Source organism: Heptranchias perlo, chromosome 15 (genome assembly GCF_035084215.1).
Source record: "Heptranchias perlo isolate sHepPer1 chromosome 15, sHepPer1.hap1, whole genome shotgun sequence".
In the NCBI taxonomy this organism is placed as follows: Eukaryota; Metazoa; Chordata; class Chondrichthyes; order Hexanchiformes; family Hexanchidae; genus Heptranchias; species Heptranchias perlo.
Genome location: NC_090339.1, coordinates 66,611,841 through 66,632,360, shown reverse-complemented (window position 1 = coordinate 66,632,360; position 20,520 = coordinate 66,611,841). Strand labels below are relative to the sequence as shown.

The window sequence follows — 20,520 nt, the reverse complement described above, 5'->3', positions numbered from 1 at the left end:
TGCGCGGCCTTAGCACCTGTGGCCCACGAATTGAATACTCTAAACCCTTCATCTAGCTCAGAAATACCCACAGTGAATCACCAGAACTGGCTGCCTAGCTGCAGTATCCGTTACCAAACGAAAGCTACAACATGGTCAGTCTCTATCTCTCCGCAATTTCAGTAAATTCTCCCCTCTCGGGGAGCAGGATTTGTGGCTAATTGGTAGCATATAATTTGGTTAATATGCCAGGTACCTCAAGTGTATTTTTGGGGAGAAGCTGAGGAGATAGTATCATAGTATGTTACAGCACAGAAGGAGCCCATTTGGCTCATCGTGCCTGTGCCGAATATTTGAAAGAGCTATCCAATTAATCCCACACCCCTGCTCTTTCCTCATAGTCCTGCAAATTGTTTCCCTTCAACTATTTATCCAATCCCCTTTTGAAAGTTATTATTTAATCTGCTTCCACCGCCCTTTCAGGCAGTGCATTCCAGATCAGAACAACTCGTAGTAAAAAAATGTTTCCTCATGTTGCCTCTGGATCTTTTGCCAATCACCTATAATCTGTGTCCTCTGGTGACCGACCCTTCTGCCACTGAAAACAGAGTAAATAAGGAGAAACTATCAAAACCCTTCATGATTTTGAACACCTCTATCAAATCTCCTCTTAACCTTCTCTGTTCCAATGAGAACCACCCCAGCTTCTCCACATATCTGAAGTCCCCCATCCCTGGCACCATTCTAGTAAATCTCTTCTGCACCCTCTCTAAGGCTTCGAACAAAGTACTCCAGCTGAGGCCTAACCAGTGTTTTATAAAGGCTTAGCATGATTTCCTTGCTTTTGTACTCTATGCCTCTATTAATAAAGCCCAGGATCCCCATATGCTTTTTTAATTTAACATCCTTCTCAACTTGTCCTGCCACCTTCAAAGATTTATGTACATACACCCCCAGGTGTCTGTTCCTGCACCCCCTTTAAAATTGTAACATCTAGTTTATATTGCCTCTGCTCATTCTTCCTACCAAAATGTATCACTTCACACTTCTCTGCGTTCAATTTCATCTGCCATGTGACTGCCCATTTCACCAGTCTATGTCCTGCTGAAGTCTGAAACTATTCTCCACATTGTTTACTACATTCTCGAGTTTTGTGTCATCTGCAAACTCTGAAATTATTCTTTGAAATTATACCCAAGTCCAGGTCGTTAACATATATCAAAAAGAGCAGTGGACCTAATACTGACCCCTGGGGAACACCACTGTATACTTCCCTCCATTCTGAGAAACAAACATTCACCAATACCCTCTGCTTTCTGACCTCGAGCCAATTTTGTATCCACGCTGCCACTGTCCCTTTAATCCCATGGGCTTTAATTTTGCTTTCAAGTCTATTACGTTGTACTTTATCAAATGTCTTTTGAAAGTCCATATACATAACATCAACCACACTACCCTCATCAACCCTCTCCGTTACTTCATCAAAGAACTCAATCAAGTTAGTCAAACACGAGTTCCCTTTAACAAATCCGTGTAAACTTTCATTTATTAGCCCATACTGTTCCAAGTGCCAATTAATTTTGTTATTATTGTCTCTGAAAATTTTCCCACCACCGACATTAGGCTGACTGGCCTGTAATTGCTGGGTTTATCCCTCTCCCCTTTTTTGAACAAGGGGGTAACATTTGCAATCCTCCAGTCCACATAAAAGGTTGCTACGCAAGATAAGAACTCATAGAAACATAGAAAATAGGAGCAAGTGTAGGCCATTCGGCCCTTCGGGCCTGCTCCGCCATTCAATATGATCATGGCTGATCGTCTAACTCAGTACCCTGTTCCCGCTTTTTCCCCATATCCCTTGATCCCTTTAGCATTAAGAAATATATCTATCTCCTTCTTGAATACATCTAATGACTTGGCCTCCACTGCCTTCTGTGGTAGAGAATTCCACAGGTTCACCACCCTCTGAGTGAAGAAATTTCTCCTCATCTCGGTTCTAAATGGCATACCCCGTATCCTGAGACTGTGACCCCTGGTTCTGGACTCCTCAGCCATCGGGAACATCCTCCCTGCATCCAGTCTGTCTAGTCCTGTTAGAATCTTATATGTTTCGATGAGATCACCTCTCATTCTTCTAAACTCTAGTGAATATAGGCCTGGTCGACCCAATCTCTCCTCATACGTCAGTCCTGCCATCCCAGGAATCAGTCTGGTAAACCTTCATTGCACTCCCTCCATGGCAAGGACATCCTTCCTCAGATAAGGAGACCAAAACTGCACACAATACTCCAGATGTGGTCTCACCAAGGCCCTGTATAACTGCAGTAAGACATCCCTGCTCCTGTACTCAAATCCTCTTGCAATGGAGACCAACATACCATTCGCCTTCCTAACTGCTTGCTGCACCTGAATGCTCGCTTTCAGCAACTGGTGTACAAGGACACCCAGATCTCGTTGCACCTCCCCTTTTCCCAATCTATCACCATTCAGATAATAATCTGCCTTTCTGTTTTTACAACCAAAGTGGACAAACCTCACATTTATCCATGTTATACTGCATCTGCCATGTTCTTGCCCACTCACCCAACTTGTCTAAATCACATTGGAGCCTCTTTGCATCCTCCTCACAGCTCACATTCCACCCCAGCTTTGTGTCCTCTGCAAACTTGGAAATGTTACATTTAGTTCCCTCATCCAAATCATTGATATATATTGTGAATAGCTGGGGCCCAAGCACTGATCCCTGTGGTATCCCACGAGTCACTGCCTGCCAGCCGGAAAAAGACCCGTTTATTCCTACTCTCTGTTTCCTGTCTGTCAACCAATTCTCAATCCATGCCAGTATATTCCCCCCAATCCCATGTGCTTTAATTTTGCACACTGACCTCTTGTGTGGGACCTTATCAAAAGCCTTCTGAAAATCCAAATACACCACAACCACTGGTTCTCCCCTATCTATTCTACTAGTTACATCCTCAAAAAACTCCAGTAGATTTGTTAAGCCTGATTTCCCTTTCATAAACCCACGCTGACTTTGTCCAATCCCGTTAATGCCCTCCAAGTGTTCTGTTATCACATCCTTTCTATAGACTCTAGCATTTTCCCCACTACTGATGTTAGGCTAACTGGTCTGTAATTCCCTGTTTTTTCTCTCCCTCCTTTTTTAAATAGTGGGGTTACATTTGTCACCCTCCAATCTGTAGGAAATCTATAGAATTTTGGAAGATGATCACCAATGCATCCACTATTTCCAGGGCCACTTCCTTTAGTACTCTGGGATGCAGATTATCAGGCCCTGGGGATTTGTCAGCCTTTAGCCCAATTAATTTCCCGACCACTATTTTTTTAATAATACTGATTTCCTTCAGTTCCTCCCTCTCACTAGACCCTTGGTTCCCTAACATTTCTGGGAGGTTATTTGTGTCCTCCTTTGTGAAGACAGAAACAAAGTATGTGTTTAATTGTTCTGCCATTTCTGTGTTCCCCATTATAATTTCCCCCATTTCTGACTGTAAGGGACCTACATTTGTCTTCACTAATCTTTTTCTCTTGACATATTTATAGAAGCTTTTACAGTCAGTTTTTATGTTCCCTGCTAGTTTACTCTCATACTCTATTTTCCCCTCTTAATTAATCTCTTTGTCCTCCTTTGCTGAATTCTAAACTGCTCCCAATCCTCAGGCTTGCCACTTTTTCTGGCAATTTTATATGTCTCCTCTTTGGATCTAATACTATCCCTAATTTCTTTTGTAAGCCACGGTTGAGCCACCTTTCCTGTTTTACTTTTGCACCAGACAGGAATGAATAATTGTTGTAATTCCTGCACACGTTCTTTAAATATTAGCCATTGCCTATCCACCGTCATCCCTTTTAGTAAAGTTCCCCAATCTATCATAGCCAAAATGTGGAGATGCCGGTGATGGACTGGGGTGGACAAATGTAAGGAGTCGCACAACACCTGACGAAGGAGCAAAGCTCCGAAAGCTTGTGATTTCAAATAAAGCTGTTGGACTATAACCTGGTGTTGTGCGACTCCAGACATTTAGAATAGCCAACTCGCACCTCATAATTTCGTAATTTCCTTCATTTAGATTCAGGACCCTAGTTTCAGATTCAACTACTTCACTCTCCATCTTAATGGGGAATTCTATCATGTTATGGTCGCTCTTCCCTAAGGGACCCCACACAACAAGATTGTTAATTAATCCTCTCTCATTGCACAATACCCAGACTAGAATCGCCTGTTCTCTGGTTGATTCCTCAACGTATTGGTCTAGAAATCCATCACGTACACACTCCAGGAATTCCTCCCCCACAGTATTATTGCTGATTTGGTTTGACCAATCTATATGTAGATTAAAGTCACCCATGATTGTAGTTGTATCCTTCTTGCATGCGTCTCTAATTTCCTGTTTAATGCCCTCCCCTACATCTCAACTACTGTTTGGGGCCTATAGACAACCCCCACCAATGTTTTCTGCCCCTTGGTGTTTCTTAGCTCCACCCATACAGATTCCACATCATGATTTTCCGAGCCAATATCCTTCCTCACTATTGCATTGATTTCCTCCTTTACTAACAACGCTACCCCACCTCCTTTCCCTTTTTGCCTGTCCTTCCTAAATATTGAATACCCCGGGATGTTCAGTTCCCATCCTTGGTCACCCTGCAGCCATGTCTCCGTAATCGCAACTATATGATAACCATTAATATCTATCTGCGCTGTTAATTCATCTACCTTATTGCAAATGCTCCGCGCATTAAGACACAATGCCTTTAGACTTATCTTTTTAAGATTGCTAGTCATCTTAGTTTTATTTTGCACTATGGCCCTATTTGTTTTTCGCCCTTGTTTTCTCCGCCTTCCACTATTGCTTCTTCCCTTTCTGTCTTTTGTTTCTATCCTTGTTTCCCCCTCCTCTGTCTCCCTGCTCAGGTTCCCATCCCCCTGCCATTCTAGTTTAAACCTTCCCCAACAGCACTAGCAAACACCCCCATGAGGACATCGGTCCCGGTCCTGCTCCGGTGTAACCCGTCCCGCTCGTACAGGTCCCCCTTCCCCAGAACCGGTCCCAATGTCCCAGGAATCTAAATCCCTCCCTCCTACACCATCCCTGCAGCCACGCATTCATCTGGTCTATTCTTCTGTTCCTTTACTCACTAGCACGTGGCACTGGTAGTAATCCTGAGATCACTACCTTTGAGGCCCTGCTTTTTAATTTATCTCCTAACTCCTTAAATTCACCTTGCAGGACCTCATCCCTTTTTTTACCTATGTCGTTGGTACCGACATGGACCACGACTACTGGCTGTTCACCCTCCCCCTCCAGAATGCCCTGCAGCCGCTCCGTGACATCCTTGACCCTAGCACCAGGGAGGCAACATCCCATCCTGGAGTCACGTTTGCGGCCGCAGAAACGCCTCTCTGTTCCCCTTACAATTGAATCCCCTATTACTATTGCCCTGCCACTCTTATTCCCCCCCTCCTGTGCAGCAGAGCCACCCGTGGTGCCACGAACTTGGCTCTTGCTGCTTTCCCCTGTTAAGCATCTGCCCCAACAGTATCCAAAGCGGTATATCTGTTTGAGAGGGAGATGGCCCCAGGGCACTCCTGCTCTACCTGCGTAGTTCTTTTGCTCTGCCTGGCGGTCACCCATTTCCTTTCTGCCTGCGTAATCTTTACCTACGGTGTGACCACCTCACTGAACGTGCTATCCACGATAATCTTAGCATTGCGGATGCTCCACAGCGAATCTACCTGCAGCTCCAGCTCTGAAAGACGGTTAGCCAGTAGCTGCAGGTGGACACACTTCCTGCATATATGGTCGCCAGGGACACTGGTAGTGTCCATGACTTCCCACATAGTGCAGGAGGAGCATATCACGGGTGCGAGCTCTGATGCCATGACTTGCCTTAGATTTACCTGCATTCACCTCTCAGACTCTCTTCCCGCTCTCGGGCTCATAGGGTTGGGGGTAATATATTAGCATGGATAGAGGATTGGTTAACAGACAGAAAACAGAGTAAGGATGAACGGGTCATTTTCAGGTTGGCAGGCTGTAACTAGTGGGGTGCGGCAGGGATCAGTGCTCGGGCCTCAGCTATTTACAATCTATATTAATGACTTTGATGAAGGGACCGAGTGTAATGTATCCAAATTTGCTGATGATACAAAGGTAGGTGGGAAAGTAAGCTATGAGGAGGACACAAAGAGTCTGGAAAAGGGATATAGACAGGTTAAGTGAGTGGGCAAGAAGATGGCAGATGGAGTATAATATGGGCAAATGTGAGGTATTTCACTTTGGTAGGAAGAATAAAAAAGCAGAATATTTTCTAAATGTGAGAAACTATTAAATGTTGGTGTTCAGAGAGATCTGGGTGTCCTTGTACAAGAAACACAGAAAGTTAGCATGCAGCAAACAATTAGGAAGGCAAATGGCATATTGGCCTTTATTGCAAGGGGGTTGGAGTACAAGAGTAAGGAAGTAAGGACTGCCCTTAACGTGAAGGCAGCATTTGACCAAGGAGCCCTAGTAAAATTGAAGTCAATGGGAATCAGGGGGAAAACTCTCCAGTGGCTGGAGTCATACCTAGCACAAAGGAAGATGGTAGTGGTTGTTGGAGGCCAATCATCTCAGGACATTGCTGCAGAAGTTCCTCAGGGCAGTGTCCTAGGCCCAACCATCTTCAGCTGCTTCATCAATGACCTTCCCTCCATTAGGTCAGAAATGGGGATGTTCGCTGATGATTGCACAGTTCAGTTCCATTCGCAACCCCTCAAATAATGAAGCAGTCCGAGCCCGCATGCAGCAAGACCCGGACAACATCCAGGCTTGGGCTCATAAGTGGCAAGTAACATTTCCGCCAGACAAGTGCCAGGCAATGACCATCTCCAACAAAAGAGAGTCTAACCACCTCCCCTTGACATTCAACAGCATTATCATCGCCGAATCCCCCACCATCAACATGGGTCACCATTGACCAGAAACTTAACTGGACCAGCCACATAAATACTGTGGCTACAAGAGCAGGTCAGAGGCTGGGTATTCTGCGGCGAGTGACTCACCTCCTGACTCCCCAAAGCCCTTCCACCATCTACAAGGCACAAGTCAGGAGTGTGATGGAATACTCTCCACTTGCCTGGATGAGTGCAGCTCCAACAACACTCAAGAAGCTCGACACCATCCAGGACAAAGCAGCCCACTTGATTGGCACCCCATCCACCACCCTAAACATTCACTCCCTTCACCACCGGCGCACCGTGGCTGCAGTGTGTACCATCCACAGGATGCACTGCAGCAACTCGTCAAGGCTTCTTTGACAGCACCTCCCAAACCCGCGACCTCTACCACCTAGAAGGACAAGAGCAGCAGGCACATGGGGACAACACCACCTGCACGTTCCCCTCCAAGTCACACACCATCCTGACTTGGAAATATATCGCCGTTCCTTCATCGTCGCTGGGTCAAAATCCTGGAACTCCCTTCCTAACAGCACTGTGGGAGAACCGTCACCACACGGACTGCAGCGGTTCAAGAAGGCGGCTCACCACCACCTTCTCAAGGGCAATTAGGGATGGGCAATAAATGCCGGCGTCGCCAGCGACGCCCACATCTAATGAACGAATAAAAAAAAGTCTTGCTACAATTGTGCAGGCCTTTGGTGAGACAAAATCTGGAGTACTGTGTGCAGTTTTGGTCTCCTTATCTAAGGAAGGATATACTTGCCTTGGAGGCAGTGCAATGAAGGTTCACTAGATTGATTCCTGGGATGAGAGGGTTGTCCTATGAGGAGAGATTGAGTAGATTGGGCCTATACTCTCCGGAGTTTAGAAGAATGAGAGGTGATCTCATTGAGACATATAAGATTCTGAGGGGGCTTGACAGGGTAAATGCTGAGAGGTTGTTTCCCGTGGCTGGCGATAGTCTCAGGATAAGGGGTCAGCATTTAAGACTGAGATGAGGAGGAATTTCTTCACTCAGAGGGTTGTGAATCTTTGGAATTCTCTATCCCTGAATGCTGTGGATGTTGAGTCGTTGAGTACATTCAAGGCTGAGATCCATAGATTTTTGGACTTTAGGTAGATCAAGGGATATGGGGATCAGGCGGGAAAGTGGAGTTGAGGCCAAAGATCAATCTTATTGAATGGCGGAGCAGGCTCAGGGGGCCGTATGGCCTTCTCCTGCTCCTATTTCCTATGTTCTTATTTCCTCTGGCTCTGTCCCCATATCTAAGGAGGACTGGAAGATGGTGGGCAGAGCCACCACAGTATCTACACTTACTTCTCTCAGTAACCTAGGATGTATCCCATCTGGACCGGGTGACTTTTCTCCTTTGAGTACTACCAATCTTTTAAGCACCTCCTCTTTATCTATTTTTATCCTATCAAATACCGCTCCTACCTCCTCCTTTACTGCTACAATGGCAGCATCCTCTTCTCTAGTGAAGATGGATGTGAAGTATTTATTTAGTACCTCAGCCATGCCCTCTGCCTCCATAAGAATATCACCTTTTTTTGTCCCTAATCGGCCTCACCCTTCCTTTGACTATCCTTTTACTATTTATGTGTTTATAAATGACTTTTGGATTCCCTTTTATGTTAGCTGCTAATCTATTCTCATACTCTCTCTGTGCCCCTTTATTCCCCTTTTCAGATCTCCTCTGTATTTTCTATATTCAGCCTCTTTTCTATGATTCTATGATTCCCTTGAGGAATAAAAACTCAACGGGAAAAGTGATCCAACTGTGGCTAACTAGAGAAGTTAAAGATAGTTTTCGATTAAAAGGCTTACAAAGTTGCCAAAAAGAGTAGTAAGCTTGAGGATTGAGACGGTTTTAGAAATCAGCAAAGGATAACCAGGAAATTGATGAAGAGGGAGAAAATTGAATATAAGAGTAAACTAGCAAGAAATATGAAAACAGTTTGTAAGAGCTTCCACAAGTATGTAAAAAGGAAGAGATTAACAAAAGTAAACATGTGTCCTTTAGAGGCAAAGACAGGAGAAATTATAATGGGGAATAAGGAAATGGCAGAGACATTAAACAAATATTTTGTATTTGTCTTCACGGTGGAAGATACAAAAAACATACCGGAAATAGTGGGGAACCAAGGTTCCAATGAGAGTGAGGAACTTAAAGTAATTAAGATTACTAAAGAAAAAGTTTTAGAAAAATTAATGGGACTGAAATCGGACAAATCCCCTAGAACTGATGGCCTACATCCTGGGGTTTTAAATGTGGCTGCAGAGATAGTGGATGCATTTGTTTTGATCTTCCAGAATTACCTAGATTCGAGAATGGTCACCATGGATTGGAAGGTAGCAAATGTAACACTGCTATTGAAGAAAGGAGGGAGAGAGAAAACAGGGAACTACAGGCCAGTTAGCCTGACATCAGTAGTAGGGAAAATGCTAGAATCTATTATTAAGGATGTAGTAGCAGGACATTTAGAAAATCATAATATGTGACAGCGAAGGTGGCAGATGGAATATAATGTGGGGAAATGTGAATTATCCACTTTGGTAGGAAGAATAGAAAAGCATAATATTTTTTAAAAGGTGAGAAACTAAGAAATGTTGGTAGTCAGAGGGATTTGGGTGTCCTTGTACATGAATCACAGAAAGTTAACATGCAGGTACAGCAAGCAATCAGGAAGGCAAATGGTATGTTAGCCTTTATTGCAAGGGGGTTGGAGTATAACAGGCTGGGGCTCTTTTCTCTTGAAAAGAAAAGGCTGAGGGCTGACCTGATTGAGGTCTTAATGAAAGGGTTTGATAGGGTAGACGTAGAGAAAATGTTTCCACTTGTGGGGGAGACTAAAACTAGAGGTCATAAGTATAAAATAGTCACTAATAAATCCAATAGGGAATTCAGGAGAAATTTCTTTACCCAGAGTGGTGAGAATGTGGAACTCGCTCCCTCAAGGAGTAGTTGAGGCAAATAGCATAGATGCATTTAAGATGCATTGAAGCTAGATAAGCACAAGAGGGAGAAAGGAATAGAAGGATATGTTGATAGGTTAGGTGAAGTACGGAGGGAGGAGGCTCGTGTGGACCATAAATGCCAGCATGGACCAGTTGGGCCGAATGGCCTGTTTCTCTGCTGTAGTTTCAATGTAACAACTTTAATGTAAGAGCTCTTTCACACTACACCGAGAGTAAGAGCTCTCCCACGGTATCCAGGTGGAGGAGGAGGAGAAGAATGAGATGAGGTAAGAGAATGAGAAAAACACCCCCAAGTACCGTTATTTTTAGACCGCTACATATACAAAGTTAACAGATCAAAGGAGAGCGGCTGCCTTCAGTAGTTTTATTTAATTAACCACAGTAGTAGTTTTGTAACTGAGCCAACACATACGACTAGAGAGTGTCAGCTCCAGGAAGTTTGTCTGCAAACAAATCATATATAAGCTTATATCCTGGATTACATCAGTGAAATAAAGTAAATTGTTTCAACTGGTTTGTGACGCAGTTGCTAACCCCCCTTTATAAACAAAATTTGTTGGTACATTTCTGGTCACTCACAGCTATGTGCTAATTCCAGCCAGACCACAGTGCCAACAAAGAGTTCAGCACTTGCTCAGAGAATCAGTAAAAACTTTCACGAACCGGTATCACTTTCAAATATTGCTGGACTAGTCAGCGCAGTCCAGGAAAAACATAGCTGCGTTGCAGAAATGTTGCATCTTTCTAATGGAAACGGTGAAGGACCCCAACAGGGGCCAGGGGCAAAGTGATTTGTTAAAAGTCGTTAATGTCTATTCTGTGATGTCATTAAGTTACACAAACCACCAACAGCTCAGTAGAATTATGAGCTGCTGCAGCTTTTTGACAAGTGCTCTGTAGTGAAGTCACATTCTTGAATAAACCTCTTTCACTTTCATGAATTCTTAAAACTCCAGGGAGCAGTAAGTCATCAAGAACAGTAGTTATTAACCCAGTTGATTTCGAGTCTCATTCACGATTTTTGGGCCATTTTTGACAGCAGCGAAGCACGTGAGCAGGATTAAAATAACCTTGAGTCCTTTAATGACATCACAAGACAGTCTTTACATTGAAGTGGTGGGGGATACTCTTTAGAATTTGACACCCACATGTGACATGTTTGGGAAAAAAAGTTTAAAAAGCATAAAACCTCTGAAGGGTAAAGGAGTCCTTTGTAGTCTATATTATTCCTTACAGTGACAGTGTTCTCTGATCACCATTGGGCTCCTTTTGCAGACACACAAGTCAGAACACAGAGCATAGAGACAACTAACAAGATATTATGATCCATTTGCATGCAGTATAATCAAGGGAATACAGAAAAGCTAGTGGTATGCATGAAAAGTTACTTATCTACGACTGCCACACCTTAGCACCGTTCTCTGTATATTGAAGACAAGTATTTATCAATAGTTTAATAGATCCAAACACAACCACTGCAGTGGACAGTGTTTTACCAAGTAACAATTGGCTGACTTTAGACTCAGTTATGTAAACACAACAGAAAGTGGACTGGGAAGCAGGGGCCGTGTCTGGGAGGAATTTTAAGGAAGGGTGTGTGTCTGCCATGTACTCAAGGGCAATGGAAACTGGTAGACTAGGGCTTGGGAGCACTTAATGAGTCTGGGCCTCGGGTACACTGTGTAGGAGGGGTTGGTGTTGGACAGACAGATAGCGCGAGGGGGTGGAGGAGGTTAGAGTGTGGGGCCAGTCACTATTCCACCATGGAAGGGGCACAGGGAAGAGAACAAAGGGATCCTAAGGCATAGCAGTTATAACTGAAGCACCAGGCATGTCTAATTGCTTCTGACCCAGGAATAGTCTCCACAAGTGTTTACAAAATTGCACACAGAACTCTTAAGAATGATAACTTTATTGCCCATCCCTAGTTGCCCTGAGAAGGTGCTGGTGAGCCATCTCCTTGAATCAGTGCAGCCTGTGTGGCACTGCTGATAGCGTTGTCTAAAAACTGATAAAATATCATTGAAAATATACTTTCCCCCTTTCTCAACTTGTCATTTTGAAATTTTAGTAATGTTAATTTTTCAGCCCTTGCTCTTGGGCTATTTGCTATCTCCTCCTCCCCCAATTCCTCGCCCCACCACGTGGGACTCCAATATATAACCTACTGGCTCAGGGATGACAATGTGCTCAAAAACCAGACTGAGCATTTCCCTTACGTAAAGCTTTGTTCATTAGACACAGGACCCTCTTGCTTGGTGTTACTATAATGGCATCTAGTCAATGCTCGGGCATTACCAGTCTGTCGAGGCTTGTGCCTGCTGCAGTTGTAGGACGCTCCTCAGGACTATAGGGTCTGAACCTGGCATTAAACCCGCCTGACACAGATCGAGCTGAGCGACTCGCTGACCGGAGCTTGGGTTTGCCGCAGCCTTGAAATGCCTAGAGGGGAACAAAATTAACAACCCATCACACACACCACAATATCATACAATATATTCACGTGGTCTGGCTGTCTTTGGAACAGGCTTCTTCATTTAAAAAATAAAGTTCATCCTCCAATACAGAGTAGGATCACGGTCCAAAGAGGAAAAACACTAAGTGGGGGCAGAGCTAATAGTAGAGCTGAAAGCACCTTCTCCTCCAATCCCAAAGGCCAGATCAGGCTGTTTTCTGATGCAGGAAGTCTGAAAGTTGTGACACGTGAACAGCAAGGAAGGCCCAAAATTAAACTATGGTCCTGTGTTAAGAATTACATAGTGAAGGAGGGTGGGAGATAGGTACATTCAGGATTCTACCTTTGAGGAAGGAAGAGCATATTAATAAGGCAGGCTATATAACTTTTCACAACGGAGAAATAGGGAATGGCCCCATAATGGTTACCTGTGATCTGATGTTAGGTCTTAATGCAAACTAAATAATGAATAATTTCTGGGGTTCTAAGTCCAAACAATGGCATGAGAAACAGTCCCTTTACAACTGCAGTCTAGGGCGAGTATTGACATTTACACGATGAGGTGACAAGACTTGGATTTTAGAAAAACCTGCATTAATATCGTACATCTCAGAAACTTTCCAAAATGCTTCACGTACAATGAATACATACTCTAAAGTGCAGTGACCGTTAAGTAAACAAATGTCACAGTGCACATAACAAAATCCCAAAGCAGCTATAATATGAATGACTAGTTAGTCTACTTTTGACAGTACATGAAGGAGGAATGTTGGTCTGGACACCAGGAAAACATCCTGCTCTTCAAAGTAGTGCCACATGTTCACCGAAACAGGCAGACGAGGCCTCAGTTTGACATCTTATCCAAAGGACAGCACCGCCAACAATGCAGCACTCCTGCGCCAACAACGCAGCATTCCTGCGCCAACAACGCAGCACTCCTGCGCCAACAACGCAGCATTCCTGCGCCAACAATGCAGCACTCCTGCGCCAACAACGCAGCATTCCTGCGCCAACAACGCAGCACTCCTGCACTGAAGAGTTAGCCTACATTATGCACTCGAGTGCTGAAGTGGGGCTTAAACCCACAAACTTCGGGCTCAGAGGTGGGAGCGTGATTTCAGTCTCTGAGAGATGGTAGTGTCAGGAAAAAATTCTGTTGGCAGACAGGAAACTCAGGACAATCACGAGGTACAATCTCAAACGAGTAACCTAGTAACAAAATCTGAAAATCCAAATAAACCCTGATGGATTGTTATACAAGACCTGAGCATAAACTTCACATCCCCACATTACTTCCTTTGCTGCATGAAATGGAGTAAAAATGAGCAAGATTGTACTCTAAGTCATCATGCTGTATATCTACTTTTACAGTTAAAATGTCTTATTACTAATCATTCCTCCCCCACATTTTATTTCAGGAAACCAAACAAATTAAAAGTTACCAACACTGAACAGTTAATGACCCAGATACCACAATTGAACAGTTATTGACCCAGATACCAACACTGAACAGTTATTGACCCAGGTACCAATATTGAACAGTTAATGACCCAGATACCAACACTGAACAGTTAATGACCCAGATACCACAATTGAACAGTTAATGACCCAGATACCAACACTGAACAGTTAATGACCCAGATACCAACACTGAACAGTTAATGACCCAGATACCAACACTGAACAGTTAATGACCCAGATACCAACACTGAACAGTTAATGACCCAGATACCACAATTGAACAGTTAATGACCCAGATACCAACACTGAACAGTTAATGACCCAGATACCACAATTGAACAGTTAATGACCCAGATACCAACACTGAACAGTTAATGACCCAGATACCAACACTGAACAGTTAATGACCCAGATACCAACACTGAACAGTTAATGACCCAGATACCAACACTGAACAGTTATTGACTCAGGTACCAACACTGAACAGTTAATGACCCAGATACCAACACTGAACAGTTAATGACCCAGATACCAACAATGAACAGTTAATGACCCAGATACCACAATTGAACAGTTAATGACCCAGATACCAACACTGAACAGTTAATGACCCAGATACCACAATTGAACAGTTAATGACCCAGATACCAACACTGAACAGTTAATGACCCAGATACCAACACTGAACAGTTAATGACCCAGATACCAACACTGAACAGTTAATGACCCAGATACCAACACTGAACAGTTAATGACCCAGATACCAACACTGAACAGTTATTGACCCAGGTACCAACACTGAACAGTTATTGACCCAGATACCAACACTGAACAGTTAATGACCCAGATACCAACACTGAACAGTTAATGACCCAGATACCAACACTGAACAGTTAATGACCCAGATACCAACACTGAACAGTTAATGACCCAGAGACCACAATTGAACAGTTAATGACCCAGATACCAACACTGAACAGTTAATGACCCAGATACCAACACTGAACAGTTAATGACCCAGATACCAACACTGAACAGTTAATGACCCAGATACCAACACTGAACAGTTAATGACCCAGATACCAACACTGAACAGTTAATGACCCAGATACCACAATTGAACAGTTAATGACCCAGATACCAACACTGAACAGTTAATGACCCAGATACCAACACTGAACAGTTAATGACCCAGATACCAACACTGAACAGTTAATGACCCAGGTACCAACACTGAACAGTTAATGACCCAGGTACCACAATTGAACAGTTAATGACCCAGATACCAACACTGAACAGTTAATGACCCAGATACCAACACTGAACAGTTAATGACCCAGATACCAACACTGAACAGTTAATGACCCAGATACCAACACTGAACAGTTAATGACCCAGATACCACAATTGAACAGTTAATGACCCAGATACCAACACTGAACAGTTAATGACCCAGATACCAACACTGAACAGTTAATGACCCAGATACCAACACTGAACAGTTATTGACTCAGGTACCAACACTGAACAGTTAATGACCCAGATACCAACACTGAACAGTTAATCACCCAGATACCAACAATGAACAGTTAATGATCCAGGTACCAACATTTAACAATGAACAGTGCAAGTATAATTCATTTAAAAAAAAATAATGTATAATGTTCAAATACTTTAAACAAAAAATAAAGAGAAAAATTGCACAGGGGAAACGCTGGTGCTGTTGCTGAGCAGAGAGTGTTGGGAGTTACTTGGGTAATAGTGCAGGACGAAATGCACAACAATCTGAACATTCCCTTGTTTAATCGAAGAGCAGAAAGTGTTAACTCTCCCAAACACCAAATCACAAACGTACCTTTTGAGAGATCTGCATGCTGTTCTCCTGCATGTTCATGATTGCATCAGAAATCTTAACATCAATGGGGTCCATGACTGATTCAATGTTGAATGGTCCCTCCAACCTCTCAGCAACCATCAACATTGCATCTGTAAAAAGAAACGGGAAGTACAGGAAATCTTCACATGTCTCAACAACAACTTTGCTTCACTACAAAATCTTCAATTCTTTCCTCAAAGATGAACTCAATTGCAATAATTTTTAAATTCACTTTTTCATACTGCTCATCAAGCGAACAGTTAATGACCCAGGTACCAACACTGAACAGTTAATCACCCAGGTACCAACAGTGAACGTGACTAGAACTCCCACTGCGACACCATGGGTAGCAGGAGATTAAAAATAGGTTGCAGAATAGCACCAGCCACAAAGGCCAGTCAAACACTTCAGGGGTAACAGGTATCAATTGAGAAAAACTTCAGCAGCAACCTGACATGGCAGCAATCGCAGTACTGACCTCCACAAGGAACTCCATTCCTAGAACGGACAGGTTTTATGGATGGGTAAAGGAAACAGCATCAGCGGAAATGATGCGAATGACATGACATCATTACGCACACATTGATGTAGCTCCTTCCCCCACAAACCAGCAGAAGCTCCTGTAGACAAACATCCTGTCTCAAAATTAGGCGTAATGACAAATGGGTGTCTATCCAGTACTGATCGTCCCCCAATTACACCCACGGGTGTCTATCCAGTACTGATCGTCCCCCAATTACACCCACGGGTGTCTATCCAGTACTGATCATCCCCCCAATTACACCCATGGGTGTCTATCCAGTACTGATCGTCCCCCAATTACACCCACGGGTGTCTATCCAGTACTGATCGTCCCCCAATTACACCCACGGGTGTCTATCCAGTACTGATCATCCCCCCAATTACACCCATGGGTGTCTATCCAGTACTGATCATCCCCCCAATTACACCCACGGGTGTCTATCCAGTACTGATCGTCCCCCAATTACACCCATGGGTGTCTATCCAGTACTGATCGTCCCCCAATTACACCCACGGGTGTCTATCCAGTACTGATCGTCCCCCAATTACACCCATGGGTGTCTATCCAGTACTGATCGTCCCCCAATTACACCCATGGGTGTCTATCCAGTACTGATCGTCCCCCAATTACACCCATGGGTATCTATCCAGTACTGATCGTCCCCCCAATTACACCCATGGGTGTCTATCCAGTACTGATCGTCCCCCCAATTACACCCATGGGTGTCTATCCAGTACTGATCGTCCCCCAATTACACCCATGGGTGTCTATCCAGTACTGATCATCCCCCAATTACACCCATGGGTATCTATCCAGTATTGATCGTCCCCCAATTACACCCATGGGTGTCTATCCAGTACTGATCGTCCCCCAATTACACCCATGGGTGTCTATCCAGTACTGATCGTCCCCCAATTACACCCATGGGTATCTATCCAGTACTGATCATCCCCCAATTACACCCATGGGTATCTATCCAGTATTGATCGTCCCCCAATTACACCCATGGGTGTCTATCCAGTACTGATCGTCCCCCAATTACACCCATGGGTGTCTATCCAGTACTGATCATCCCCCAATTACACCCATGGGTATCTATCCAGTACTGATCGTCCCCCCAATTACACCCATGGGTGTCTATCCAGTACTGATCGTCCCCCAATTACACCCATGGGTGTCTATCCAGTACTGATCGTCCCCCCAATTACACCCATGGGTGTCTATCCAGTACTGATCGTCCCCCCAATTACACCCATGGGTATCTATCCAGTACTGATCGTCCCCCAATTACACCCATGGGTATCTATCCAGTACTGATCGTCCCCCAATTACACCCATGGGTATCTATCCAGTATTGATCGTCCCCCATTTACACCAATTTTGCTCCTAAAAGTCATGTGTAACCAATTGGAAAATCAACTCCCCATGCAGTTTGATTAAAACATGATTTGGTACAAAGAAATTTTCCCGGGCAGTACCTTCACTGCATACAAGTTCTATGACAAAATAGCTTTTCCTATAATCAGTTTACTTTTAAACAATTAATTTTAACTATAATTTATACATTCAAAACTTCCCCACTGTTACTAGTTCAACATATTGCTCGTATAGTGAACCAGCTTTGCACTGTGCACTTAGATAAGACGTTAAACTGAGGCCCTGGCTGCCAATTCAGGTGCACATCAAAGATGCCATCGCAGTATTTGAAGAACAGCAGGGGAGTTCACCCAGCATCCTAAAAAACATTTATCCTTCACCCAACATCAGAGAAACAGATTAGCTGTTTGTGGAATCTTGCTGTGTGCAAATTGGCTGCTGTGTTTGTTTACATAACAGTGACTATAGTTCAAAAGTACTTAATTGGCTGTAAAGCGATTTGGGACATTCCAAGATCCTGAAAGGTGCTGACCAAATCTAAGTTTGTTCATTCTTCAAAAAAATGTGATGGGATGTTTAACGCCCATCAGAACAGCAGACTGGGCCTCAGCTTAGCGCCTTGTTTAAAGGACTACACCTCCGACAGTGTAGCACTCCCTCAGTACTGCTCCTCTGACAGTGCAGCAATTCCCCAGTACTGCCCCACCGACAGTGTAGCATTCCCCCAGTACTAACTCTCCGACAGTGCAGCATTCCCTTGGTACTGCCCCTCCGACAGTCTAGCACTCCGCCAGTACTGCCCCTCCGACAGTCTAGCACTCCGCCAGTACTGCCCCTCCGACAGTCTAGCACTCCCCCAGTACTGACCCTCCGACAGTGCAACGCTCCCTCAGTGCTGCCCCTCCGACAGTGTAGTGCTCCCTCAGGAGAAATTTCTTCACTCAGAGGGTGGTGAACCTGTGGAATTCTAGGAACATAGGAACAGGAGTAGGCCATTCAGCCCCTCGTGCCTGCTCCACCATTTGATAAGATCATGGCTGATCTGTGATCTAACTCCATATACCTGCCTTTGGCCCATATCCCTTAATACCTTTGGTTGCCAAAAAGCTATCTATCTCACATTTAAATTTAGCAATTGAGCTAGTATCAATTGCCGTTTGTGGAAGAGAGTTCCAAACTTCTACAACCCTTTGTGCGTAGAAATGTTTTCTAATCTCGCTCCTGAAAGGTCTGGCTCTAATTTTTAGACTGTGCCCCCTACTCCTATAATCCCCAACCAGCGGAAATAGTTTCTCTCTATCCACCCTATCCGTTCCCCTTAATATCTTATAAACTTCGATCAGATTACCCCTTAACCTTCGAAACTCGAGAGAATACAACCCCAATTTGTGTAATCTCTCCTCGTAACTTAACCCTTGAAGTCCGGGTATCATTCTAGTAAACCTACGCTGCACTCCCTCCAAGGCCAATATGTCTTTCCGAAGGTGCGGTGCCCACACAAAAGGCAGTGGAGGCCAAGTCATTAGATGTATTCAAGAAGGAGATAGATATATTTCTTAATGCTAAAGGGATCAAGGGATATGGGGAAAAAGCGGGAACAGGGTACTGAGTTAGACAATCAGCTATGATCATTTTGAATGGCAGAGCAGGCCCGAAGGGCCGAATGGCCTACTCTTGCTCCTATTTTCTGTTTCTATGACAGTGCACCACTCCCTCAGTACTGCCCCTCCAACAGTGCACCACTCCCTCAGTACTGACCCTCCGACAGTGCAACACTCCCTCAGTACTGCCCCTCCAACAGTGCACCACTCCCTCAGTACTGACCCTCCGACAGTGCAACACTCCCTCAGTACTGACCCTCCGACAGTGCAGCGCTCCCTCAGTACTGACCCTCCGACAGTGCAACACTCCCTCAGTACTGCATTGAAGTATCAGCCTAGATTATTTGCTCAGGTCCACCTGGGGCTTGAAGTCACAACCCTCTGACTCACTGGTGAGTGTGCTAGTGCTGAGCCAAGGCTGACTTACAAGTTCTTAGCCTGTGCTTGCTAGTATGTGGCATGTACCTATCCTGCGATCAGTATTATGTTCTTAAAGGTATTCTTTGTGTCCTCAGCTGAGCTTTCTCTTAACTCCTACCTAACCTCCCAGATGATCTATTTAAGCTCTTTCCTTACTCCCTTGGGGTTGTCTTTTTAAACTTCTATACCTTGGTATCCAACAGCAAATTATGAACAAAGGATGTAAACGTAAAGCGGATGTTTAATGTTTCTTGAACTTTTTCAAGATCTTCTACTTCATTGCCACACACAGGAGCGAGACACAGTACTGATGTGATGTGAAAGGCTGTAAAGAAACATAAAACCAATTCTTCTGGTTGTTTGGCGTCTTTGTAAACTTAAAGTCAGCCAGGCCATGCGGAAGAGCATGGGAATGCTGGGCTGATGTGCACTTTGTTACTTCAAGTTCCACAGCACTGTATCACAGCTTAGGAATGTTAGTGATTGCTGGCAGCTGATATAGAAACTACATTCAGCTCCCAGCAGAACCATCATGACTGTGACTGAAAGATAAGGGGAAGAAATAATTTACCACGGGCTTTATACATATAAGATTATGAGGGGGCTTGACACGGTAGATGCTGAGAGATTGTTTCCCTTGGCTGGAGAGTCTAGAACTAGGGGGCATAGTCTCAGGATAAGGGGTCGGCCATTCAAGACTGAGATGAGGAGGAATTTCTTCACTCAGAGGATTGTGAATCTTTGGAATTCTCTACCCCAGAGGGCTGTGGGTACTGAGTCATTGAGTATATTCAAGGCTGAGATCGATAGATTTTTGGACTCTAGGGGAATCAAGGGATATGGGGATTGGGCGGGAAAGTGGAGTTGAGGTCGAAGATCAGCCA

The 20,520-nt window shown here is 44.3% G+C and overlaps 1 protein-coding gene across 1 annotated transcript in view; it reads right to left on the bottom strand.

Moving 5' to 3' along the window:
- LOC137332828 (glypican-4-like) overlaps positions 1 to 20,520 on the bottom strand; it is a 209,090-nt gene that overhangs the window by 17,864 nt on the left and 170,706 nt on the right. The window contains exons 4-5 of the mRNA XM_067996760.1: positions 15,695 to 15,825; positions 12,222 to 12,365 (exon numbers count right to left, since the gene is read on the bottom strand). Of these exons, the coding sequence (XP_067852861.1) occupies positions 12,222 to 12,365; positions 15,695 to 15,825 (275 nt within the window). The remainder of the gene's footprint in view (positions 1 to 12,221; positions 12,366 to 15,694; positions 15,826 to 20,520) is intronic.